Here is a 16926-nt window from a genome sequence, read left to right on the forward strand (position 1 = left end):
CACTGGAGTGGGTTGCTATTTCCTTCTCCAATCATTATGAAGCAGGGGTTCTTAAGTTTTGAGTCATGGGTCCCTGGGATGATGTATTTAGAAGTGGTGGGATAAATGCTTTGAATCCGATGATACCTATGATTCCTTTGCATCTCCCTTATCCCCCCACCCCCGCCCCAAAATGTCATCTCCTAAAAAAGAACTTGTCCACGGTGCCAGAGTTTGATCCAGGTGTTCCTAGACCCAATGTCTCTACAATGTTCAGTTAAGCCGTGCCATCTCCACGCTGTCCTCAAAGCCTCCACCTGTGTTGGTTCGCCGACCTCGGCAACACCGCCCCCGACCCCCACCTCCCCCGGCTCCGGAGGCGACTGATCCACGCGGTCTGCACAGCCCCGCGAGGGTCCCGGAGGGCGGGGCAGCCGCAGGACGGGGCGGGCTCGGCTGTCGGCCCGCCCCACTTCGGGATCGGGGTGGGGGCTCCGACCTATTACTGGATGGAAACTCTGGTGTCCGGAGGGGCGGGAGGGAGAGGGGGGAGAGAGGGAAGCGTGCGAGTGAAAGGCGCATTCATGCAACCGGCGGCGGTGGCCTCGGAGCTCGGCGGGGCCAGACTGTGATCGCGTCGTCCGGGCTCCCGGGTCTCTCCTCTCCAGCTCCGTGCGTCCCAGGGCCGCCGTGCGCCATGCGCCCCCAGGGCCCCGCCGCCTCCCCGCGGCGGCTCCTCGGCCTCCTGCTGCTCCTGCTGCTGCAGCTGCGGGCGCCGTCGAGCGCCTCCGAGACCCCCAAAGGGAAGCAAAAGGCTCTGCTCCGGCAGAGGGAGGTGGTGGACCTGGTGAGTCGGGTGGAGGGGACAGAGCCGCGGAGCAGGGTCAGGGAAGGTGGTGGGGGTCTTGCTTGCCCCTGGGGGTTCCGCTTTGTCTGAGTCTGCGGGTAAGAAAGGACCTGGGCTCTGCGGATGGTGGAGTCCTGGAACTCGCAAGGGAGACTGATCTGAGAGGGCCATCGTGGACCACAGATGCGCCGTGGGTTGGGTGGGACGCCGGGAGTCCAAGGAGCCGCCCAATAATTTGTGACCTCTGCGCCCCCCCCCTCGTCCCCCGCCCCCAGGGACGGAGAGGGTTTGGGCTGCAATGAGAGTAGAATAAGGAGCTTGGGAGGTTAGAACGTAGGCCAAGGAGCTGTCAGCGAGACCCTGGATTCGCTAATCCCCTGGGTGGGCCTGGGCCAGGGACTTGCAACGTGTCCTTTGTTGGGGCTGGTGGCCACGTCTGCCAGCGGGATAGAATAACAACCCTCGCCCAGTATCGGTCCAACTCTTTGTAACTTGATGATAGTGAGTCATGTTGGGTCATCTTCCTAGGGAGTATGTGCTGCAGTTTACTTTGTCACAGCTGGGCCAGGAATAGCTCAGAGGGTTTATGATCAGAAGAGAAAATGAAGGGGCCCAGCACTAGCCCTCCAAGGACCCATTTCATTGTTGTATTTAGGCAGATGGGCAGTCAGTCCTTCCAGACAAGCTGGGTCTTCAGCCTGTGCCACCAAGTAGGAGCATGACAACTGCACGGAAGGATCAGACAGTTTCCAGGAGAGCAATAAAGAGCCCAAGTTCTTTCTTTCTTTGGTGGCCCGCATGGCATGCAGTATCCTAGTTCCCTGACCAAGGATGAACTCATGTACCCTGCATTGGAAGTGGGGAATCTTAACCACTGGACTGCCAGGGAGGTCACCCAAGTGATTTCTGAGGGGCTGATCTATGGGCAGGTCTGTTTGCTTAAGGCTCTTTCCTTCTAAAAGTCAGCAAACCCATTGGAGGGCAGAGTGGTTTTCTGCCCTTGTAGCAAGACGGATCCTTTCAAAACTATCACATTCCTTGGCATAGAATAAACTTCAGTCATTCAGCAAATATGGGTTATACAATCACTGCAGGACATAAAAGGGGCATTTAAAAAAATTTTTTTAATAAAAACAAACTGTTTTGAATTTTTTAAGCTGCCATTGTACACTGAGCTAATAAACCAAGCTCCCTGGCAGCTAGTTCTGTTCCAGATTCAAAAGCTCAGGAAAAAATTTCCTGCCGTTCCACACTGCACTTTTTGGTGATGTACTATGTAATTTTCCTCCACAAAGGAGACTATGTGTTCAGGGCTATAGTTCTATTTTGAGTGTCTAAATTGTCTTAAACTGTACCAAATGAATGTGGTTCATGTGCAGTCTGCATTTTATGAGTCTGTAGTTATGATACACAAAATACCCTTTTTCCCTATAAAGCTAGCAATTTTTTTCCTTTCCCTCCAAGGATTTACAGAACCTGAGGTTTCCCACAACTCTAGCCCGACTTGGAAAAGTTTATTGTGCAGCCAGGCTCAGGTGCATCCTGTAGGCTGGATTTGGTTTTGCTGGGGGAAAAGAATCCTCGCAGTCATTAAGGTTTCAACAGATTCTATGAAGCAGATTCTTTGTACAGGGTCTTTCAAAGCCTTCCTTTCAAGCGTCCAGCAAGCTCTGCCCCCTGGTGGCCAGTGAGAGAAACAGGCGTTCATTCCGCAGACCTTAGTGGAAGCCCTTCCTGGTACCGATCATGTGCTGGGTTAGCATTTCAAATTGAAAGAAGGCAGATTAATACCTGTGGAACCGAATTCAGTAAAATTATGCGGTCTCTCAATGCAGTTTTTTTAGATGAAAAAGGTGAATAAAAATTCTCAACCATAGCACAGTTGACGTTTGGAGCCAGGTGATTCTTTGTTGTGGGGACAGTGCTGCGCATCTGGCATGCTTAGCAACATCCCTACCATCTTGGGCTTCCCTGAAAGCTCAGTTGGGAAAGAATCCGCCTGCAATGCAGGAGAACCCGGTTCGATTCCTGGGTCAGGAAGATCTCCCGGAGAAGGGATAGGCTACCCACTCCAGTATTCTTGGGCTTCCCTGGTGGCTCAGCTGGTAAAGAATTCTCCTGCATTGCAGGAGACCTAGGTTCGATCCCTGGGTTGGAAGATCGGCTGGAGTAGGGAAAGGCCACCCACTCACTCCAGTATTCTGCCCTTCCATGGACTGTATAATTCATGGGATCGAAAAGAGTCAGACACAACTGAGCGACTTTCACTACCATCTACCAAGTGCCCAGCAATCCCTCCTTCCCAAGACGTGACAACCAAAAATGTCTTCAGACATTGCCAGGAAGCCTCTGTTATCCAGGTATCCAATTTTGTCCCCCGTTGAGAATTTATATATAGAAAAATAAAACTTTGTGTAACATATTGCTCTCAGGGAAATAATAGTGAAAAAACATTTTTTTAAATACCAGAAATGCTATTATTTCTCCCCTTCCCACTTGAAATCTGTGTCTGAATATTGCATATATCTGCTACTGAAAGTAACGTATCTACTAAATGAAAATTAAAGTATATCTACTAAATTAATCTACAAAATAAGATTAAAGTATATCTATGAAAAAAATGAAAATTAAGCATAAAATAAACCAAACTATATGTTTTGTACTTTAGCATGTTTTCAGATACTTTTGCAATTTTGTTAAATACATTTCTTATTTCTCTGGCAGCAAATACATAGAGGTGTCTCTCTCTCTCTTTTTTTTTTTTTTTTTTTGCTTAAAGTTAGGAAAATATCAGTGGTTGAAGTCACAAAAATCATTTAGCAAAGTAAAATTCAAATTGGTGATGTGAGAAGATTGATCGGGAAACATTAGATAATAAGGACTTTTTCCAGGTAGTATCATTACTGACTTTTTATTTTTTATTTTTATTTTTTTTCATTACTGACTTTTTAAAAACATGTTTATTTATTTGGCTCTACTGGGTCTTAGTTGCCATATTCAGGATCTTCCATCTTTGTTTTGGCATACGAGATCTTTTGTTTTGGCATATGGGATCTAGTTCTCTGACCAGGAATCAAACCCAGGCCCCCTGCCTTGGAAGCTCGGAATCTTACCCACTGGACCACGGGGAAGTGCCTGAATTTTATAATATGACCATATCGAATCCTGGATGCTAAAATTCAAAAATAAGATTTAAAGTTATTTTACTATGTAAGGAATCTTGATTTTTTTGTTGTTGTTCTCACTGGACAATAGATTTATACAGAATGATAGTATCAGATCATTTATATAAAAAGGGATTGTTAAAGTAAAATTGTAAATAAATTGGTTTGGGGCTTGAAGGGTCTAATAAATGGATGAATTCAGGGATAGGCATGGGAATTAGGCAGATGGAGGTCCAGTTTTACCACTGATGCAACTGTTCTGCTGAGTGTGGCTTATGGCTTATGAGTGTTAGCTGACAAGTTTGCTAATGCTCTCTTTCCCAGGTCTGGTGCCCTGGGCAATTGCCTCACACAGTCTTGGGGGAATAGTAAGAAAAATCATGGCTGCAAAATATAATATTTACTGTGTGCCAGGCACTGCTCTAGCACATTTTATGTATCATCTCACTTAAATCTCCTACAAGGTAAGAATCTTTATTATTTTCCCCTGCATTTTAGATAAGGAAATAGGCGTTAAAGTGTTGAATGACTTGTCCTATCTCACATAGCTTGCAAGTGGTGGAGCCAAGATTAAAATCCAGGAAATAGTACTCTAGAATCCATCGCTCAACCTCTACATCATAGTATTGCACCACCCCCCAAGAGAAAGAGAGAGAATCATAGCAATTAAGAGTTTGATAGGGGCTTCCCTGGTGGCTCAGTGGTAAAGAATCCGCCTGCCAATGCAGGAGACACATGTTTGATCCCTGATCAGAGAAGATCCCACATGCCGCGGAGCAACTAAGCCTATGCACAACTTGTTGAGTCTGTGCTCCAGAGCCTGGAAACTGCAACTACTGAGCCTAGGAGCCGCACATGCTGAAGCCTGTGCGCCTAGAGCCGGTGCTCTGCAACAAGAGAAGCCACCGCGATGAGAAACCTGGGCGCCAAAACTGGAGAGTAGACCCCACTCGCTGCAACTAGAGAAAAGCTTGCACAGCAATGAAGACTCAGCACAACCATTCATAAATAAATCAAGTTACTGGAAAAGATTTTTGATAGATTACTGTTCCCCTCTTAAAGACTAATGGACACTTGCAATGAAGTCACTTACTCCTACTCCTTGGCAGGGTGGGCTAGGTGGATTTAGAGGCCAGAAGTGTTCCCCTAGTGACACTTCCTCCACATGAAAATAAGAAGAGAAGAAGGCTTGCTTATCCAGCTTAGAGACATTGCCAGTGTGAAATAAGTATTGCTGCTGCTGCTGCTAAGTCACTTCAGTCGTGTCCAACTCTGTGCGACCCCAATAGACGGCAGCCTACCAGGCTCCGCCGTCCCCGGGATTCTCCAGGCAAGAACACTGGAGTGGCTTGCCATTTCCTTCTCCAATGCATGAAAGTGAAAGTGAAGTTGCTCAGTTGCGTCCAACTCTTCGCAACCCCATGGACTGCAGCCTACTAGGCTTCTCCATCCATGGGATTTTCCAGGCAAGAGTACTGGAGTGGGGTGCCATCGCCTTCTCCAGAAATAAGTATTGAGTTAAGATATTATTTTATAATTATATCTCTAAGAATGTATCTTAGGGAAATAATTCCAAAAAAAGAATAAAGCTATGTAGATAAAGATTTTCATTATGATAGAACAAATACAAATAGCAATCCCAAGCTAGTGCAGTGTTTGCATAAAACTGTAGTTCTGAAATCTAAGTCCCTTTACAATATATAGTGTTAGAAGAATAAGTGTTATATCAAATTATGTTCACTTTGGAATACAGCCATTTAAAAATTATGTGTACTTTTAATGAGCAGTTTGAGAAGGAAATGGTAACCCGATCCAGTATTCTTGCCTGGGAAATCCCATGGCCTATGCGGTCGCACAGAGTCGGATACGACTGAAATGACTTAGTAGCAGCAGCAGCAGCAGTGGGGTACAGTCCATGGGGTCACAAAACAGTTGGCCACGACTTAGCGACTAAAACAATGACAATGAGCAGTAGGAAAAAGTAGATAAATGAAAACATTTTCTCTTCTTTTTTGTTTGGTGAGTGAGTGTGTGTGTGTGTGTGTGTGTGTAAAGTCTGTGCAAAAAAAAATAGGAAAGAAATTCCATTATTTTAGGTATAATTTTAAAAATCAGTTCTTTATGTATATTGGGCTTCCCTGGTGGTCCTATGGTTAAGACTTTGAGCTTCCAGTGCTACAGGGGCAGGTTTGATCCCTGGTCAGGGAACTAAGACCCTATACATATTGACTTATCTGGAACACTGGCAACTGGTTCCCGTTGAAGGGATTCTTGACTCCTAGGGCTCAAAATAAATGCAGTTCTAATCAGACTGAGTCTTTGAATCCTAGGTGGTGAGAGATTTTTTCCTTTTTTTTTCTGCTACAGTACAATGGCATGTGCTTACAAGGGCCCGCGGGGGTGCCTGGGCGAGACGGGAGCCCCGGGGCCAATGGCATCCCTGGTACCCCTGGGATCCCAGGTCGAGATGGATTCAAAGGAGAGAAGGGGGAATGCCTGAGGGAAGTCTTCGAGGAGTCCTGGACGCCTAACTACAAGCAGTGTTCATGGAGTTCCCTGAATTATGGCATAGATCTTGGAAAAATTGCTGTAAGTCTAGTCTGAATTATTTTAAAGTTGAAATAAAACTTAAAGGTTTTCATAGTTGAGTGATCATTTCAGGTGAGGTTTTATTTTATTTTTCCTAAAAGACAAAATATATTAATGAATGGGTACCATGTCACTTTCAACTTAGAATTAATGAAAAAATTGATAACTTCAGAATTAATTGTATAAAAGTATTTCTGAGACAAATGCATCACTGAATTATTTCAATCCTAAGAACGCTTAAAATAACTTACTCTTTTTTTTTTTAATGGAAACTGTGTTGGACAGTAAGTAACTTTCCAATCTTGTCCTAAAGTGAATTTAAATTAATTCAAGAAATTCTGCTGTGGTTCCAGACGTAAAGGTGGAAAAAAATCTCCAAGAAATTCCTGCATGATTGGAATTATCTAGAGGTGGGAAGTCCAGTGGTATTTGTCCTTATTCTGGGTAGCAGACACAGCTTAAAATTCTTTGGCTTAATGGGAGTAGAATGGGCCAGAGATGTACTACAGTGCTCATTTAAAATTATTCAGCAATATTTAGGGAGAAAAATTACTTTGTTTAGTGTTTGCTTCCAAATAACTGGCAAGTCCCTTGGATGGTGTAGGGTTGAACCTGGTGCCATTTCAAGCCTCTTTCTTCTTTTGTTGATCAACTCTATACATGGTTCCATATCCACAATATATTATTCCTTGATATTAACCACTACTACCACCAGGCGGCCTGGCGTGCTGCGATTCATGGGGTTGCAAAGAGTCGGACACAACTGAGCAACTGAACTGAACTGAACCACCAGGCAAACAGAAGTTTTATTTTCCAAAAACTCTCAGGTTCTAAGTAGCAACCTGTATATTATCCTTGCTCCTCATCTCAGCTCTTTAATGTCTGCTCTGTTACTTACAAAAATGTTTGAAATGGTCTCGATTGGATTTCTGTGTGATAGAATATCCACTTGGTTTTCATAGTTTGGGGACTATGACCAGTTATACTTTCATATATGATTTCTTAGAAAGCATTTTGTTAAAGTGTTACCTACTTCTTTAAACACTTGACATTATAGATTGGTTGCTTTTTTATAGTTCATCAAAATTAAAAACTTTCCCTATGAACTCTGAATTATTAATAGGTTTCCAGTTTCCTTTTGGTCGTCAGAATGGGTTTGGGAGCCTTTTGTAAGTAAAAGATAGTAGCACCATGAGTCAGTAGGCAAATTTTGCAAAGACCAGTTAGAGGGAAAAACCCTGGGTCTTATCATGGTGTCATAGAGTTAAAGACTGAAAACCCTGCCTGCACTTTACTCCTGATACTGTTTTCTGGTGCTTTGGGCAGTGCTAGTCTAGAAGGGTCGCTAAGAGTCGGAGACGACTGAGCGACTTCACTTTGACTTTTCACTTTCGTGCATTGGAGAAGACAATGGCAACCCACTCCAGTGTTCTTGCCTGGAGAATCCCAGGGATGGGGGAGCCTGGTGGGCTGCCTTCTATGGGGTCACACAGAGTCGGACACGACTGAAGCGACTCAGCAGCAGCAGCAGCAGCAGTCTAGAGTGGAAGTTCCATGATGGCAGGGATTTCATTTTGTTTACTGCTGCAATCTGTAGCACCCAAAGCATAGGAAATAATTTTGGAAGAAAAAGGAAAGTAAATATATAGATTGGTTTAGTCTAAAATTCTGAAAACTGGCTGTTTTTGTTAATACCCTCAATGGAGTGAATAATTTTAAGAAAGCCATAATTCAATTTTCTTAGAGTTTCTAATATCAGTGTCTCTTACCATCTTGCAAAGAACTGGTTTCCCTCTGTAAAAGCTAAGCTTTTTAAATGTACTTTGGGGAAAAGAATAGTTGAATAAAATTCACAATACAGTTTGAAAGCATCTTTTAAATTAAAAATGGAAATGCTAATTAAACCCTATTTCTGTGTTTGTGATAGGAATGTACATTCACAAAGATGCGTTCGAACAGTGCCCTGCGAGTTTTGTTCAGCGGCTCACTTCGGTTAAAATGCAGAAGTGCATGCTGTCAGCGTTGGTATTTCACGTTCAATGGAGCTGAGTGTTCAGGACCTCTTCCTATTGAAGCCATAATTTATTTGGACCAAGGAAGCCCTGAATTGAATTCAACAATTAATATTCATCGCACTTCTTCTGGTATGTAGAATAGTGACGTTGCACAATGTGCCTCAGATCTTTAGAGAGCAAAGATTAGTTTTGAGTCCACTATGATGGTAGGTCATCACAGGTTTTCTGTGTATAGTTCTCCACCCTGGTTGCACTTCAGAATTTCCCATAGCTCTTTTTAAAAAATACGTGGATGCCTGAATCCCATCTCTGATCAACTGCATCAGAATCTCATGGTTAGAACCCAGCCGCTGTATTTTTTCTAAAAAGATCACAGGTTGAAAATCACTGAGTTAGATGAAATGGTGAAACAGCCAGTATTGCCGTAGAGCAGTGGTTTTCAACCTTGTCTCTACCTTGTGTTCAGCTGGGGAACTTTGAAAAATCACCATGCCTGGGTACCACTCTTCTATGGAGTCTTACTTAATAGGTCTGGTTGCATCCTAGGTGGTGGAACTTCCCAAGTCTCTCCTGGTTATCCTAATGTCCTCCAAGGTTGAGAACCACTAGCATAGATTGATAAAGAGGCTGACTTCTCTGCCTTGTTCTTTAAAATAGTAGGTACAGTCCGCTGCATTTGTAAGAGAGAACTTTTCTATATTGTTTCTGTATTCTCTGCTTGCTTCTACTGATACGAGAGAAGGGACATTCAATTAAACCAGTGGTTACTTAGGCTGTTAAAAACAAAAAACAAAAAAACCTTGTACTTCGCTGGTGGTCCAGCGGTTAAAATGCCATGCTTCTTCTGCAGAGGAAACAGGTTCCATCCATGGTCAGGAAGATCCCATATGCCTCTCAGCACAACCAAAAATCAAACAGATAAACAAGAAAAATGTAAAACTGTTGGGGTTTTTATGTTTTTTTTGGGGGGAGGGTTGATTTGTTTCATTGTATTTTAAGGTTCATTGATAGAGTTTAGAAGCCAGGAAAAAGTAGAAGGGGGAAAAACTACCTGTTAGGTTGGTGCAAACGTAATTGCAGTTTTGGATCGTGAATTTTAAATCATTATAACTAGGCTCAAACACATCTTTATTAATCAAAATAGGGACCATTATGATCAACACATTTTTGCCAATGAGAAACAAGTTTGTTTATTCCTTTAGTGTAAAAATCTGTGCTTTGAGATTTGATGAACTCTTGGAAAGCATTTTTTGCCTCTTGCTGGTCTTGGAAGTGTTTACTCTGCAAAAATTCTAGATGCTTGAAGAAGTGGTAGTAGATTGGCAAGAGGTCAGGTAAATATGGCAGATGAGGCAAAACTTTGCAGCCCAATTCATTCAACTTTTGAAGTGGCGGCTGTGCAATGTGCAATCAGGCATTGTCGTGGAGAAGAATTGTGCCCATTCTGTTGACCAGTGTCAGCTGCAGGGATTGTAGTTTTCAGTGCATCTCATCAATTTTTGGGCTTCCCATGTGGCTCAAATGGTAAAGAATCTGCCTGCCATGCAGGAGACTCAGGTTTGATCCCTGGGTTGGGAAGATTCCCTGGAAAAGGGCATGGCAACCCACTCCAGTATTCCTGCCTGGAGAATTTCATGGACAGAGGGGCCAGATGGGCTACAGTCCATGTGGTTGCAAAGAGTCAGACATGACTGAGCGACTAACACTTTCACTTTCATCAAGCATACTGCTCGCATGTAATGGTTTCTCCAGGATTCAGAAAGCTGTAGTGGGTCAGACCAGCAGCAAACTACCTAACAGTGACCGTGACCTTTTCTGTAGTGCAAGTCTGGCTTTGTGAAGTGTTTTGGAGCTTTTTCTCAGTCCAGCCACTGAGCTGGCCATTGCCAGTTGTCATATACAATTCACTTTTCATCCCACATCACAATCTGATTGAGAAATGGTTCGTTGTTGTTGCACAGAATAAGAGAAGATGACACGTCAAAAGTGACAATTTTTAAAATTTTTGGTTAGCTCGTGAGGCACCCGCATATCAACCTTTTTCACCCTTCCAATTTGCTTCAAATGCCAAACAACTGTAGAGCGGTCGACATTGAGTTGAGTTCAGCAACTTCTTGGAAAGCTGTAAGAGCATCATCAAAGCTGGTCATGGTCAACTTCCGATGGCTGGCCTCTACACTCCTCATCTTCAAGGCTGTCATCTCCTTTGCAAAACTTCTTAAACCACCACTGCACTGTAAGATCATTAGCAGTTCCTGGGCCAAATGCATTGTTGATATTGCAAGTTGTTGCCGCTGCTTTATGACCCATTTTGAACTTGAATAAGAGAATCACTCAAACTTGATTTTTGTCTAACATCATTTCCATAATCTAAAATATGTATAAAATACACTACAAGTAATAAGTGGTTACTCAACATTCAGAAAATTAAGATCATGGCATCCAGTCCCATCACCTCATAGCAAATAGATGAAGAAACAAGAGAAACAGTGAGAGGCTTTATTTTGGGCTCCAAAATCACTGCAGATGGTGACTGCAACCATAAAATTAAAAGATGCTTGCTCCTTTGAAGAAAAACTATGACCAACTAAGACAGCATATTAAAAAGCAGAGACATTACTTTGCCAACAAAAGTCCATCTAGTCAAAGCTATGGTTTTTCCAGTAGTCATGTATGGATATGAGAGTTGGACTATAAAGAAAGCTGAGTGCTGAAGAATTGATGCTTTTGAACTGCGGTGTTGGGGAAAACTCTTGAGAGGCCCTTGGACAGCAAGGAGATCCAACCAGTCCATCCTAAAGGAAGTCAGTCCTGAATATTCTTTGCAAGGACTGATGTTGAAGCTGAAACTCCAGTACTTTGGCCACCTGATGCGAAGTGACTCATTGGAAAAGACCCTGATGCTGGGATAGATTGAAGGCAGGAGGAGAAGGGGATGACAAAGGTTGAGATGGTTGGATGGCATCACCAACTCAATGGACATGAATTTGAGTAGGCTTGAGGAGCTGGTGATGGACAGGAAAGCCCGGCGTGCTGCAGTCCATGGGGTCACAAAGAGTCGGACACAATTAAGTGACTGAACTGAACTGAATGTCATTAGCAAAAAAGCATAAAGTGAGAAATGCACATTAAAATGATGTCCAACGTAATCACATTTATTTAAGAACGTACTCCAATATCTAATGGCAAAGTTCAACAATGCAAAACCACAACTGCTTTTGCATCAACCTAATATTAATGTCATCACCCAGATACACCACTATCAGTTATTTGGCTGCCAGCTCTTTTGCTTTCTTGAGTTGTTGTGTGTGTGTGGGGGGGGGGGGCGGGTGGCAGGTGAGGTGTGGGAGTGACCTACCTTAACAGCACATACTAGGGGAATCACAAGGTATATATATCACTAGCTTCATTTCCCAGATCTCTTGAAAAAATTTCTCTCTAATCTTATACTTTAGAATGGAGAGGGAAGAGAAGAGATACCCTCACTGCTAATCAAAAGAAATATTTCAGCACTCCTAGGGACCCAAGCCAGATGATCCCCAAAATTAATATAGCACATTTATTGCTAAGGAATCAAGGGCATTCCTTCCATTTTCTTCTTCAAATCCACACAATATCCTCAAGACATAAAGAAGATATTTTAACCTCTTCTCTTGGCACATAGAGAAGGCCCAGGGAAAGAAAGCACCCTGAATAGGAGAATCAGTGTCCTGGTGAACGGAAACCAAGCCATGCTCTCATCTCCCAAGACAAGGTTTGATCTGAATGAAAAGCCTCTTCACTAAGTTCTGTGTTATAAAGGGAGACATGCTTTCCATCTGAGAAGCAGTCACTAAAATTTTAAAAATTTTGGTATAAAATCTAAAATTTGATTAGAAAGTGGTATGTGTTTAAATAGTAGTCAATGCATCTAGACATTATCAGACTAAGTGAACTAAGTCAGAAAAAGACAAATACCGTAAGATATCTCTAATATGTGAACTCTCAAACATGGCACCAATGCATCTCTCTACAGAACAGAAACAGACTCACCAACTAGAGAACTGACTTTTGGTTGCCAAGGGGGAGGAAAGGACTGGGAGTGTGGGATTAGCAGATGTAGACTATTACATATAGGATGGATAAACAACAAGGTCCTACTGTATAGCACAGGAAACTATATTCAATATCTTATGATAAACCATAATGGAAAAGAATATGAAAAAAAGAATGTGTAAAACTGAGTCACTTTGCTGGACTGCAGAGACTGGCACAGCATTGTAATTTAACTATACTTAAATTTTAAAGATTAAATTATAAAGTTCAAAAGATATGTGGAAAAGCAACTATGCTCCAATAAAAGTTAATAAAAAATGAAATCCATAAAAATAAAATAGTTTATATAAGCAACTTACTTTCTATTATATTATCTTTAAAGTTTTTATGTTAATATCTTGCTATAATGTAAGCCCTCAGGCCTAGGAACTGTCACCTATACATACACACACTTCATAAATTATTTAACATAGCATTTACCAACCACATTGTAGAAAAACTCATTTGGTGTGATCAGTTGGGTAAAATGTCAGAAGTAATTTGTTATTCATAACAAATTTTGTCTCAAGATGAATTAAAGGTTGCCTCAATAGTGAATTCACTTTCCTTGTACACCGATACTCTCTTGAGAGAAAGAAAAGGAATACACTTATATTTTGCACATCAGAGGATGACATTAAGCCTTAAATATGCCTATCGGAGTTTAGAATATCATCTTACCTGGATCTAGGAGGAAAACAGGTTGAGAACCTTTAATTCAACATCTTTTAGGTGCTTAATAAGCTATTACTACCTTATTACAGCAAAAAATGTTCATTTGTTCAAAAAACATTTTATTTGTTAAAGACCATGAAGTGACCCTTTGACTCTCCCTGTGTGAAGATGATGCCAGACCCAACCTTGTCTGACCTGTGGAAGGAAGTGAACACATTTCTAGGCCATGGGTATTACGGGCACGCACAGCTTAGTTCTTCCAACTTGGAAAGGGTCTTGAACCAGAGACAGGTACCTGGATTCAGTGGGACTTGCCTTCAATTCACTGATGTCACAGCTGGTAGAAGCAGATTGTTTCAGGCCTACATCCCTGGGCTCAGCTTGAACATACCAACCTCAACCAGATAGGAAGACGATCCAGTCACATGCGATCATCCCCACCCTACTTACATGTTAGTACCTGTTTTCTTAAAGAATCTGCCAACCTGTGGTTCCTTTTCCCCCTGACACAGACATCAGAGTATAACTTTTGCCTATTAAAATGAACAGTAGGGGGAATATTTTTTTACTGTTGGAGGAGAGGCTTGATAAGATGGAATGCAGGTTATATATATATATTAGTATGTGAAAGTCTGGAGGACCTATGAAAAGGCACATGTTTATAAAGCAAAAAACAAAACACAGAGGAAAAACAGGATTTAGTTAGCTTGTTTTTTCACTGTGGAGGAATTTCTATGTAAAACGGGATTCCAGGTTGAAGGACGAGTATAATGATTATGCTAGGATTTCTTTTGACATTATGGAAGTCCTTTCTTCTACTTAGTATCATCAAGTATATATAAGAAAGGGCTCTCTTCATTTTTTTAACTCTTAAAATGAGACATTAGTTTAATTACTTAAAATTTGATCTTTTATAAGGTGTTTTCAGTTTGGTCTGCTGATAGAAAATTAAAATATGGAGGCTTCAGGTGTAACAACTTGTCCCAAATGGTTACATAAATTGCTGATTCTGCTTATAATCAGAATTGTATTTTCATCTTCCAGTGCTCTTTTCTTCAGATGGAAAGGTCTTTCTTTAAAAAAAAGCTTACATATCGCATCAACAATTTTTTTTAAAGAAAATACAACTTTATTTAATTATATAAATATATGTCTTTTTTTTTTGGCTGAATTGAGTCTTAGTTGTGGCACACAGGGTCTTCCTTTGCGTCATGTGAGATCTTTTGTTGAGGGGCACAGACTCTCTAGTCACGGCATGGACTCCAGAGCACGCGGGCTTCAGTAGTTGCTGTGCGGCAGTTTACTTACCCTGGGGCGTGTGGGATCTTGGTTCCTTAGTGAAGAATCAAATCCACATCCCCTGCATTGCAAGATGGATTTTAACCATTGGACCACCAGGGAAGTTCCCTTGATGCACTGGCACAGACTTGGTACCTTCACTCCTGGTGGCTAGGGCTCAGTCCCTGGTCAGAGAACTAAGACCCCGCAAGCCACATGGTGCGGCCAAAAGAAAAAAGATGAATGTGGGCTTCCTTTATTTAGTCATGAATAAATTGCTTTTTTTGTTTTAGGTCATCTCCGTAAGTAAACAAATTCTACCTTTATGGCTGAAACCTCAAAGAAAATTTCCTGTGAGCTTATGCCATAGAATGGATATGGATATGTCTTTTTTTAATTTACTTATGATTTTGGCTATGCTGGGCCTTTGTTTCTGTGTGGGCTTTTCTCTAGTAGTGGTGCACGGGCTTCTCATTGTGGAGGCTTCTCTTGTTCCAGAACACAGGCTCTCAGGACATGGGCCTCAGCTGCAGCCGATGGGCTCACTAGTTGTGGCTTGTGAGCTTAGGTGCTCTGTGACACACGGGATCTTCCCAGATGGGGGATCGAACCTGTGTTTCCTGCATTGGCAGGCAGATTCTTCACCACTGAGCTCTCAGGAAAGCCATATATATATATATATATATATATATATTTTTTTTTTTTTTTTTTTAATACTTATGAGCTAGGACAGAGAAGGCAATGGCACCCCACTCCAGTACTCTTGCATGGAAAATCCCATGGACGGAGGAGCCTGGTAGGCTGCAGTCCATGGGGTCGCTGAAGGGTGGACACAACTGAGCAACTTCACTTTCACTTTTCACTTTCATGCATTGGAGAAGGAAATGGCAACCCACCGCAGTGTTCTTGCCTGGAGAATCCCAGGGATGGAAGAGCTTGGTAGGCTGCCATCTGTGGGGTCGCACAGAGTCGGACACGACTGAAGTGACTTAGCCGTAGCAGAGCTAAGAAAATGAGAACTTATCTTTATGAGACCCTTATTAAATATTAGCATTTTAAATTTACTGTACATTAACTTGCTTTAACCGCTAGTATGCTAAATGATAAAATTGAGCTGAAAGTTTTTGCCTTTTTATTCCAAAGAGGTTTGTAACTGTCATTTTTGTTTTGCAGTGGAAGGACTCTGTGAAGGCATTGGTGCTGGACTAGTGGACATTGCTATCTGGGTTGGTACTTGCTCAGATTACCCAAAAGGAGATGCCTCTACAGGGTGGAATTCGGTGTCTCGCATCATTATTGAAGAGCTCCCAAAATAAATCCTTTCATTTTTGTTCCCTACCTCTTTTTTATTATGCCTTTGAATGGTTCACTTTAGTGACACCTTATATAATTTTTATGTGTACATTGTTGTCGTTGTTCAGTGGCTAAGTCATGTCCAACTCTTTGCCACCCCATGGACTGCAGCACTCCAGGCTTCCCTGTCCTTATTATCTCCTGGAGTTTGCTCAGCGTCATGTCCACTGAGTCGGTGATGCTGTCTAACCATCTCATCCCCTGCCCGTACTTTTCCTTTTGCCTGCACTTCTGAGTGAAGGAACATGACTAAACGGGTTTACAGACCAAAGTGTGATTTCACACTGTTTTTAGATCCAGTATTATTCGTTTTCCTTCAATCAAAATTATAGTGTTGAGATTTTGTAGTTGATTAAAATACTTTCTTCATTTTCCCATTCCCTGAACCTGTAATTTGAAATGTTATTATGGTCTTCATTTCTTTCCTGTTCTCTTAGTATAGCACTTTTTAAAATATAAAAGCTACCAGTCTTTGTACAAGTTGTAAATGTTCAGAATTGTTTTATATCTGTGAAATAAAACTTATATCAAACAACCTTGCTATCTTTAATGTAACTGCTACTAAAAGGAGGGTTTCTGGTACTTTATACCTGGAAAGTTGAGGATAAGCCTGACTTTGTATTTATCCATTTAACAATCTTATTTTCAACTTAGTACATAGATGGGCTTGACAAAGGGCAGAAATGGTATGGACCTAACAGAAGCAGAAGATATTAAGAAGAGGTGGCAAGAATACACGGAGGGGGGGGCGGTCCTAAGATGGCGGAGGAATAGGACGGGAAGACCACTTTCTCCCTCACAAATTCCTCAAAAGAACATTTCAACCCTGAGCAAACTCCACAAAACAACTTCTGTAGGCTGGCAGAGGACATCAGGCAACCAGAAAAGCAGACCATTGTCTTCAAAAACAGGTAGGAAAAAATATAAAAGACGAAAAAGGAGACAAAGGAGG

The 16926-nt window shown here is 42.1% G+C and overlaps 1 protein-coding gene across 1 annotated transcript; it reads left to right on the top strand.

Moving 5' to 3' along the window:
• CTHRC1 (collagen triple helix repeat containing 1) lies at positions 500 to 16509 on the top strand. Its single transcript, XM_013969243.2, has 4 exons — positions 500 to 826; positions 6358 to 6579; positions 8507 to 8723; positions 15795 to 16509. Exons 1-4 carry the CDS (start codon positions 677 to 679, stop codon positions 15935 to 15937), a joined length of 732 nt encoding a protein of 243 aa, XP_013824697.1. The 5' UTR covers positions 500 to 676; the 3' UTR covers positions 15938 to 16509.

This window comes from Capra hircus, chromosome 14, assembly GCF_001704415.2.
Source record: "Capra hircus breed San Clemente chromosome 14, ASM170441v1, whole genome shotgun sequence".
NCBI classification, from domain to species: Eukaryota; Metazoa; Chordata; class Mammalia; order Artiodactyla; family Bovidae; genus Capra; species Capra hircus.